Source organism: Salvelinus fontinalis, chromosome 33 (assembly GCF_029448725.1).
Source record: "Salvelinus fontinalis isolate EN_2023a chromosome 33, ASM2944872v1, whole genome shotgun sequence".
NCBI lineage: Eukaryota > Metazoa > Chordata > Actinopteri > Salmoniformes > Salmonidae > Salvelinus > Salvelinus fontinalis.
Window position 1 is genome coordinate 9,919,081 of NC_074697.1, and position 11,050 is coordinate 9,930,130.

At 41.1% G+C, this 11,050-nt stretch overlaps 1 protein-coding gene across 1 annotated transcript; it reads left to right on the forward strand.

The window, feature by feature from the left end:
• Positions 1-6,325: 6,325 nt before the first annotated feature.
• Positions 6,326-7,264, forward strand: LOC129832552 (olfactory receptor 52B2-like). The gene has a single exon (XM_055896696.1). The coding sequence runs from the start codon at positions 6,326-6,328 to the stop codon at positions 7,262-7,264; it is 939 nt and encodes a 312-aa protein (XP_055752671.1).
• Positions 7,265-11,050: the final 3,786 nt, after the last annotated feature.

An 11,050-nucleotide genomic window follows, 5' to 3' on the forward strand; every position in this document is an offset into this window, starting at 1 on the left:
GGAGCCGCCAGAGCCGCCAGCCAGTCAGGAGCCGCCAGAGCCGCCAGCCAGTCAGGAGCCGCCAGAGCCGCCAGCCAGTCAGGAGCCGCCAGAGCCGCCAGCCAGTCAGGAGCCGCCAGAGCCGCCAGCCAGTCAGGAGCCGCCAGAGCCGCCAGCCAGTCAGGAGCCGCCAGAGCCGCCAGCCAGTCAGGAGCTGCCAGAGCCGCCAGCCAGTCAGGAGCTGCCAGAGCCACCAGCCAGTCAGGAGCTGCCCTACAGTCAGGAGCTACCCTACAGTCATGAGCTGCCCTCCAGTCATGAGCTGCACTCCAGTCATGAGCTGCCCTCCAGTCATGACCTGCCCTCCAGTCATGAGCTGCCACCCAGTCCGGAGCTGCCACCCAGTCCGGAGCTGCCATTAGTACAGAGTTGTCCCTCTGTCCTAAGCTACCTCTCTGTCCGGAGCTACCTCTCTGTCCTGAGCTACCTCTCTGTCCTGAGCTGTATCCCCTATGTAGGAGGGGCCTTAGTGAGGGTTCCTGGACCATGGTCGGGGGCGAGGGTCGCCACTCAAAGGACGCGAAGTAGAGGGACAAAGACAGTGGTGGAGTGGTGTCCTCGTCCACCGCCGGAGCCACCACCGCGGACAGATGCCCACCCAGACCCTCCCCTTGAGTTGTAGGGGTGCGCCCGGAGTTCGCACCTTGAGGGGGGGGTTCTGTCACGTTCCTGACCTGTTTTCTGTTGTGTGGTATGTGTTTAATTGGTCACGGCGTGAGTTTTGGGTGGGTAGTCTATGTTATGTGTTTTCTATGTTGGGTTAATGGGTTGCCTGGTATAGCTCTCAATTAGAGGCAGGTGTTTGGCGTTTCCTCTAATTGAGTCATATTAAGGTAGGTTGTTTCACATTGTTTGTTGTGGGTGGTTGTCTCCTGTGTCAGTGTTTGTCGCGCCACACGGGACTGTCTCGGTTTATGTAGTCTGTTCCTGTTCGTGAGTTCTTCGTGTTTTATGTAAGTTCCATGTCCAGGTCTGTCTACTCCGTTTTGTTATTTTGTTAATTATTCAAGTGTATTTCGTTTCGTGTTTTTTCGTCTTGTTTAATAAATATAATGTCAAGTTACAACGCAGCGTCTTGGTCGAATCACCACTCCTCCTTTTTCCGTTACACAGATTAACACTGGAGTGATAGATGAGCAGATGATGATGTGCAAGTAGTGATACTGGTGTGCAAAAGAGCAGAAAAGTAAATAAAAAACAATATGGGGATGAGGTAGGTAGATTGGGTGGGCTATTTACAGATGGACTATGTACAGCTGCAGCGATCGGTTAGCTGCTCATATAGCTGATGTTTAAAGTTAGTGAGGGAAATGTAAGTCTCCAGCTTAAGCAATTTTTGAAATTCGTTCCAGTCACCGGCAGCAGAGCACTGGAAGGAAAGACGGCCAAATGAGTTGTTGGCTCTGGGGATGACCAGTGAGATATACCTGCTGGAGCGCGTGCTACGGGTGGGTGTTGTTATCGTGACCAGTGAGCTGAGGTAAGGCGGAGCTTTACCTAGCATAGACTTATAGATGACCTTGAGCCAGTGGGTCTGGCGACGAATATGTAGCGAGGGCCAGCTGACTAGAGCATACAGGTAGCAGTGGTGGGTGGTATAAGGGGCTTTGGTAACAAAACGGATGGCACTGTGATAGACTGCATCCAGTTTGCTGAGTAGAGTATTGGAAGCTATTTTTTATATGACATCGCCGAAGTCGAGGATCGGTAGGATAGTCAGTTTTAATAGGGTAAATTTGGCGACGTGAGTGAAGGAGGCTTTGTTGCGAAATAGAAAGCCGATTCTAGATTTGATTTTGGATTGGAGATGATTGATATGTATTTTTATCTGTCCACATATTCATAGTCCACATAATGTGTTGTATTGGAATTGCCCCAAACATAACACTTTGTATTCAGGACAAAAAGTTAATTGCTTTGCCACAAAATAATGGCTGGAAAGGAGCAAATGAAATGGCATCAAACCATGTGTCTTATGATTTGATAGCACTCCACTTTTCCCCTCCAGCCATTACCATGAGCACGGGCTCATGGTAATTGGTTGGTGGCACCCCAATTAAGGTGCCACCAACCTCCTGTGTTGTTGATCCATCCTCAGTTTTCTCTTATCACAGCCATTAAACTCTGTAACTGTTTTAAAGTCACCATTGTCCTAATGGTGAAATACCTAAACGGTTTCCTTCCTCTCCGGCAACTGCATTAGGAAGGACGCCTGTATCTTTGTAGTGACTGGGTGTATTGATAACCTATTCAAGTGTAATTAATATGTTCACCATGCTCAAAGGGATATTCAATAGTTGCTTTTTTCATTTTTACCCATCTTCCAATAGGTACCCTTATGTGCAAGACATTGGTCTGTGTTTGAAATTTCCTGCTCTACTGAGGGATCTTAAAGCTACAATGCATTCGGAAAGTATTCAGACCACTTCCCTTTTTCCACATTTTGTTACGTTACAGCTTTATTCTAAAATGTATTAAATCATTTGTTTCCCTCAGCGTCTACACACAATACCCCATAATGACAAAGCAAAAACAGGTTTTAGAAGGGCCTTAGCCAGGGAGGTGACCAGACCAAGAACCCGATGGTTACTCTGACAGAGCTCCAAATTTCCTTTATGGAGATGAGAGAACCTTCCAGAAGGACAACCATCTCTGCAGCACTCCACCAATCAGGCCTTTATGGTAGAGTGGCCAGATGAAACCCACTCCTCAGTAAAAGGCACATGACAGCCCGCTTGGAGTTTGCCTAAAGGCACATAAAGGAGTCAGAGACCATGAGAAACAAGATTCTCTGGTCTGATGAATCCAAGATTGAACTCTTTGGCCTGAATGACAATCATCACGTCTGGAGGAAACCTTGCACCATCCCTACGGTAAAGCATGGTGGTGGCAGCATCATGCTGTGGGGATGTTTTTCAGTGGAAGGGACTGGGAGACAAGTCAGGATCGAGGGAAAGATGAACGGATTACAGTAAAGAGAGATCATTGATAAAAACCTGCTCCAGAGCACTCAGGACTTCAGACTGGGGGCGAAGGTTCACCTTCCAACGTGAACAACGACCCTAAGCACATAGCAAAGACAATGCAGGAGTGGCTTCGGGACAAGTCTCTGAATGTCCTTGAGTGGTCCAGTCAGAGCACGGACTTGAACCCAATCGAACATCTCTGGAGAGACCTGAAAATAGCTGTGCAGCGAAGATGATCTCGTGGTGTGGTAGCGGGGTTGTACAGACGTGAGAGTGCGCCAGGCTTCACATTCTTGGACCCCAGGTGGTGGGAGATAGTGAAATGGAAAAGAGTGAATAACAGGGCCCATCTCGCCTGCCTGGAGTTGAGTCTATCTAAAAGATAGCGAAGGAGTCAGGCGCAGGACACAGGTAAGAGTAACAATACTGATTTACTCAATCCAAAACGTAACAAAATCCCGTTCCAAACAAGGACAAAACAGGACTCAAAATACAACACACCGGAATACACGAAAGAGAATCACACACAAAACAGAAAGGGAAACCAGAGGGTTAAATAAGGAACATAATTATGAGATGGGAACCAGGTGTGTAAACAGACAAAACAAAAGGAAAAATGAAACATGGATCGGTGGCGGCTAGAAAGCCGGTGACGTCGACCGCCGAACGCCGCCCGAACAAGGAGAGGGAACAACTTCGGTGGAAGTCGTGACAGTTCTTATGGTCTGTCCACACCAAGAATGGATGTTCTGCCCCTTCTAACCAGTGCGTCCACTCCTCAAACGCCATCTTAACTGCAAGTCATTCTTAATTTCCCACGTCATAGTTCCTCTCAGCGGGGTTAAGATGATGGGAAAGGAAGGCGCAGGGATGCAGCCATGTGGCGAAAACGTGTCCAACTCACCATAACGCAGCACAAATAAAATACAGAAAATCGCAATATACTGATATAAACTGATATAACTCGGTTTAAAATAACAACATTATGATGTCTTTAACACCTATATCGAATAAAATCAGAGGAAAATTAGTCAGGTCTGCCATGACCTGACCGTTCTTTGACCCTGCGCGTTCACATGAGAGGGAGCTCTGTTCCATCGTTCATCGGAAATCAATGTAATTCTCCAGTTGAAACGTTATTCAAGATTTATGTTAAAAACATTCTAAAGATTGATTCAATACATCGTTTGACATGTTTCTACGGACTGTTACAGAACTTTTGGACATTTCGTCAGGTTTTAGTGAACGCGCTTCCCTGGCATTGGATATGTTTACCAAACACGCTACAAAAATAGCTATTTGGACATAAATGATGGACATGGACATGATGGACAAGATGGAAAAAAACGAACATTTCTTGTGGAAGTGGGAGTCCTGGGAGTGCATTCCGATGAAGATCAGCAAAGGTAAGTGAAGATTTATAATGCTTTTTATGAGTTTTGTTGACTGCACAATTTGGGCGGGTAACTGTATGGCTTGCTTTTGTGGCTGAACGCTGTTTTCAGATTATTGAATATTGTGTTTTGCCGTAAAGCTTTTTGAAATCTGACACAGCGGTTGCATTAAGAACAAGTGTATCTTTAATTCTATGTAAAACATGTATCTTTCATCAAAGTTTATGTTGAGTATTTCTGTTATGTGGCTCTCTGCAATTTCTCAGGATATTTTGGAGGCATTTCTGAACATGGCGCCAATTTTAAACGGAGGTTTTTGGATATAAATATGAATTTAATCGAACAAGACATATATGTATTGTGTAACATGAAGTCCTATGAGTGTCATCTGATGAAGATCATCAAAGGTTAGTGATTCATTTTATCTCTATTTGTGCTTTTTGTGACTCCTCTCTTTGGCTGGAAAAATGACTGAATTTTTCTGTGAGTTGGTGGTGACTAACATAATCGTTTGTGGTGCTTTCGCTGAAAAGCCTATTTGAAATCGGGACACTTTGGTGGGATTAACAACAAGATTTAAACCTTTAAAATGGTATAAGACACATGTACAGTGGGGCAAAAAAGTATTTAGTCAGCCACCAATTGTGCAAGTTCTCCCACCTCTGTCATTGCCAACAAAGGGTATATAACAAAGTATTGAGATAAACTTTTGTTATTTTGACCAAATACTTATTTTCCACCATAATTTGCAAATAAATTCATAAAAAATCCTACAATGTGATTTTCTGGATTTTTTTTTCTCATTCTGTCTGTCATAGTTGAAGTGTACCTATGATGAAAATTACAGGCCTCTCTCATCTTTTTAAGTGGGAGAACTTGCACAATTGTTGGCTGACTAAATACTTTTTTGCCCCACTGTATGTTTGAGGAATTTTAATTATGAGATTTCTGTTGTTTGAATTTGGCGCCCTGCACTTTCACTGGCTGTTGTCATATCGATCCCGTTACCGGGATTGCAGCCATAAGAAGTTTTTAAGACCCCGGTAGTCGATACATGGGCGCAGGGTCTTGTACTTCTTCTCCACGAATAAGAAGCCTGCACTGGCGGGGGAGGAAGATGGACACATAATCCCTGCAGCGAGAAAATCCTCAATGCACCCTTCCATCGCTTTGGTCTCCAGACCCAACAGGGACAAAATCACCCCCAAGGCGGTGTGGTGCCCGGGAGAAGGTTGATAGCACATTCGTCAGGCCGATGCGGAGGAAGAGATGTTGAGTGAATGAATACTTGAAAAAACATATTACTACAAAAATAAATATCCTAAACATAAAATGATGTACTGGATTATTTTTCTGTTTCAATTCCAGTATGTTGTTCCTCACAATGAGTCACACATGTTTTTCAAGACATGACCTCTCTTGAGAGACTAACCCATTATTTGAAGATCAACTATTAGATATCTCAGAGGAATGGCGAATGTTCCTCACAGTCTCTATAAATACCTTACCAAGTCATATGATAGAGTTAGTTTCTCTCAGAGTTTCAGGTAATGATGTCTCTCTAGCGTGAGTCGTATACATTTTCTACTGTGATTTCCTCACTATATGATTTGTTTTAAAATTGGGTATCATGACTCACTACATTGAGTTTTAAAAAGACAAGCAGTATTCACCCATGGTCATAATCTTGTTCCAGTGTTCTGTTAACATAAATGTCAATTTAATGTATTAATGTCAATTTTTTACACAGTTCAAGTATTTAGAACTGCTAACATGTATTGATTAATTGATTTATTAATGACTCAACTATTCATCCGTTGTCATAATGTGACTATAATAAAGTTTTCATTGTTAAAATGTATTGTAAACATAACAGTTGTTGTCGTACATTTACAGGCTTGAAGAGGAAAACCTGAATCCGTGAAAATGGATGACTTCTCAAATGTGTCTTCTGTTTTGACACTAGAAGGCTTCAATCTCCCCCCTGAAAGTGCCTTTTCCGCATTTATTTTCGCCACACTGAGCTATATGGTCATTCTCTTCTGTAATCTGGTCCTGATTCTCACCATCATCCTCAATAGGAGTCTCCACCAGCCCATGTACCTTCTGCTGCTAAACCTACCCATCAATGACCTCATAGGCTCCACGGCACTCTTTACACAGGTCATCAAAGAGCTTTTACTTGACACAGGGACCATTCAATACTCTGCTTGTGTCACACAAGCTTTCTTTATTCATGTCTATGGAACGGGAGCTGTGTTAATTCTGACTGCTATGGCGTATGACAGATACATTGCCATATGTTCCCCTTTGAGGTACAACACAACTATGACCAATGCTCATCTCAGGAAAATCATCACACTGCTATGGGTGTGTGACTTGACTTTGATTGGAGTGCTCTTTTTCCTGCTGCTTCGATTACCACGCTGCAGATCTCTGATGTCACACTCATACTGTGACAATCCCTCCCTGTTGAAACTGGTCTGTGCTAACACAGCCATCAATAACATCTATGGACTCTTTATTACTGCCCTCATGCAGGTCATAGTTGTTTGGGCCATTCTCTACACTTACATTCAGATACTTGTCACATGTTTTAGAAACAAAGGATCAGCTGACACTAAAAGCAAAGCTCTGCAGACTTGCGCTACACATTTAATTGTTTTTCTCCTCTTAGAGTGTTTAGGGCTTCTCACTGTTATCTCATACAGACTGAGCCAATTTCCCCCGCAGTTACGGAGACTCATAGGAGTTTCCACATTAATTTTCCCCCCAACTTTAAATCCAATTATATATGGTCTTAAAATAAAGGATATCAGAGTAAAAGCAATGCATTTCTTGCGGACAAAGATCTTTCCATCATAGTTTCCAATAGTAGACATGGATTTGAAGAGAACCACTACATCATTTATCCAAAACTATATGAATTGTCACGATCTACTCAGTGCGATTTTATTTAGGCTATTTTGCTGTTTTTTACAGTCTGGCAGCTTGATGTACCCCTTGTTGTTATCTTTATTTATAATAACTGTAAATGTATCACTTATATTCCAAAACCAGTAAACCAATGAAACACCCCGGGGTATCAAGAAATCCCTCACCTGATTTGAAATTATATAAGAGTCATTGTTGGGTGCCATTCATTTTATGCGCTAGGACGCTAGTGTTAATCAGAGACTGATTTTGTTGGAACAAATTAAATAAAACCACAAATACACTTAAAAATGGTCTGGGTCAATCAACAACAGTCAATGTAAATAGAAGATCATATTTTGAATGAACTAGTAAGAAGATTTTAATCCTGTGCTTTTTGTGGATTGTCAAGATTTCACAAGACAATGTAAATCATGCCGTCAATGTGAAGATCTTAACTGCCTACTCCTCGTGTCCTCTCTCCTCGTGTCCTCTCTCCTCATGTCCTCTCTCCTCGTGTCCTCTCTCCTCGTGTCCTCTCTCCTCGTCTCCTTCTGAAAACCCATTGGATGAGAAAGTCAGAGGTCCTGTGATATCTTTCATCATGGTTATAATAGTCTGCATTTTAAAATGCACTAAATAAAATCATGAAATTACGTAGCGCCTATCTTTCCTACTTCATGGGGATTCATGTATAAAGATGGATCACCACCACAGATGGTGTGAGACATGGACTCATCTTGACTAGACTTTTATTTATCTGTGGAAATACGTCTGAAATTGATCAACTGATTTCCAATATCCATCTTCAACGTTGGTCGGATTTGGTAAAATAATGTTGAATTTAATCATGTACAATTAATTCTCTGGCAATATTTCGCTGGATTCTCAAATGCTAACACAAAAACAAATAGTTATATATCTGCCTATGCATTCCATCTGTCATGTTATGTCTGGTCACATTAAAGACATGACATCATATTCCAATCAGTGTGTCTGCTGTGTAATGCCCTAGTGTTGCAGTTGTAGGCCTACAGTAATAACTCTTCTATCCATCTTACAAACTCATACCACCAAACAAGACATATTTCAAATGCAGAAAACGAGACATACACATTTCTATTTAGGTCTAGAAATTATGTTCATCTCTAAAGCCTGTGATGCTGATTACAACAATGTTGATGAACTGAATTAGTTCACAGCGCCCTCTAGTGTATTTGTTTTGCACAGAATATAGCCAAGAATCCACAGTGTTTCACTATTGTTTCAAGTCAATGATTCAGTCTGGAAATTGTCCAGTAGAGGCATTTGATCAGCGTCCTCTCAGAAACGACAGGCGGGTTTAGCCCAAGTGGATAAATGTGGCTTCTGAAGATTTGGTCTATTGACTGTTGTGTAACACCCTTCATCACAGCTCAGATTCAATTCAGTTCCAGGCTGAATCAAAGAAATGAAACAATACTAAAACAGGCTAGAAATACAAATGTAAAGTGAAAATGTGTCAGGAAAAGAGTAGTGGAAAGTTTTGTTTACAAATTGAAATAATTATTGAAATAAATGATTTTATATTTTATGATAAATTTGGTGTTAATAGAAAAGGGGTATTCCAGCCGACAGTTTTCATAAATTAAACCAAAGTAAAAATCTAAATATGTGTAGTAAATTGAATTTGATACTTAAACATATTAAAGGTTAAATATGTGTTTGTTTCTTTTTGTGGAAATTCAGGTAACTTCAAACACAATCAACTTACATGAATCTGAAATTGACATAATATACTGTATATACACACACAGTATTTGACCCTTTATTTAGATGGCTGGAAAAAGAGGGGGGACAGGCAAGTGGGACAACAGCAGGAAGGGTCATGGATTGAACCCTGGTCTCCGGGGGGGAACAGGCCGTGACTGGCCGTGCATGTTGCAGCTAAACAACAGGCTCTGGACATCAATGCATTATATTACTGTCCACATTCTGCACATGCAGCTCAAGTCTGGAAATGGCCCGCGAACAAATAAACTCCCCAACGTATTGATTTGCACATCGAAGCTAAAACTTAATTTGGCACAATACTCCAGCATTTTGGATTTTATATCAAATATCTGTTTTACCATTTAGAAATGAATGCACTTTTTGTATCTAGTCCCCCCATTTGAAGGTGTCAGACATATTTGGACAAATTCACTTATTCACTCATTTGGTACCATATTCATAGTATGAGTATAGAACCAAATTATAACTTTTAGATTAACAGTCCAAATAAATATGTATGGGAGTGTACATTGATGTCCTTATGGTTTCTAATATATATTGATGACCCTATGGTTTCTAATGTATATTGCTGTCCCTATGGTTTCTAATGTATATTGCTGTCCCTATGGTTTCTAATATATATTGACGTCCCTATGGTTTCTAATATAAATTGACGTCCCTATGGTTTCTAATATATATTGACGCCCCTATGGTTTCTAATATATATTGATGTCCCTATGGTTTCTAATATATATTGACGTCCCTATGGTTTCTAATATATATTGACGTCCCTGTGGTCTCTAATATATATTGATGTCCCTATGGTTTCTAATATATATTGACGTCCCTATGGTTTCTAATATATATTGACGTCCCTGTGGTCTCTAATATATATTGACGTCCCTATGGTTTCTAATATATATTGACGTCCCTATGGTTTCTAATATATATTGACGTCCCTGTGGTCTCTAATATATATTGACGTCCCTATGGTTTCTAATATATATTGACGTCCCTGTGGTCTCTAATATATATTGATGTCCCCATGGTTTATAATATATATTGATGTCCCTATGGTTTCTAATATATATTGATGTCCCTATGGTTTCTAATATATATTGATGTCCCTATGGTTTCTAATGTATATTGCTGTCCCTATGGTTTCTAATATATATTGATGTCCCTATGGTTTCTAAAATATATTGACGTCCCCATGGTTTATAATATATATTGATGTCCCTATGGTTTCTAATATATATTGACGTCCCTATGGTTTCTAATATATATTGACGTCCCTATGGTTTCTAATATATATTGATGTCCCCATGGTTTCTAATATACATTGATGTCCCTATGGTTTATAATATATATTGACGTCCCTGTGCTTTCTAACATACAGTCCTCTTGACTATTATTTTCCTTGAGTTTATTTTGTGTCATGAACTGCGAGGCTGCGGGGTTGTTCACACTCAACAGTTTCCTGTGTGTTTCAAGAAGGGTCCACCACTCAAAGGACATCCAGCCAACTGTGGGAGACATTGTAGTCAACATGGGCCAGTATCCCTGTGGAACATTTTCGACACCTTGTATAGTCCATGCCCCGATGAATTGAGGCTGTTCTGATGGCAAAAGAGAAGGGTGAAAATCAATATTAGGAAAGTTCTTAATGTTTTGTACACTCAGTGTATAACAAACAGAACAATGAAGAATGACCGTTGACTTTTACTGCTCTAACTGAGCCTTTTGACATGGAGAAAAGCTGAAGTAATTTCACTATCATCTCTTTAGTGTTAATACCATATACTACTGGGTTTAGACCTGGAGGAAATATAAAACATATCAGTCCTGCATATTTCTGAAGTAGCGGTCGACTGTTTAGTATTCAACACACAAGGACAACAATGATACCTGAGAACCAATAGATTGGAAATACAAGCAGGTGTGTGGAACAGGTATTTAAGGCCTTTAGCTTGGCATCAGTCACTA

Bases quoted from the DNA above. Each gene is read 5' to 3' on its own strand.
- LOC129832552 (XM_055896696.1), top strand. From the start codon at position 6,326: ATGGATGACTTCTCAAATGTGTCTTCTGTTTTGACACTAGAAGGCTTC.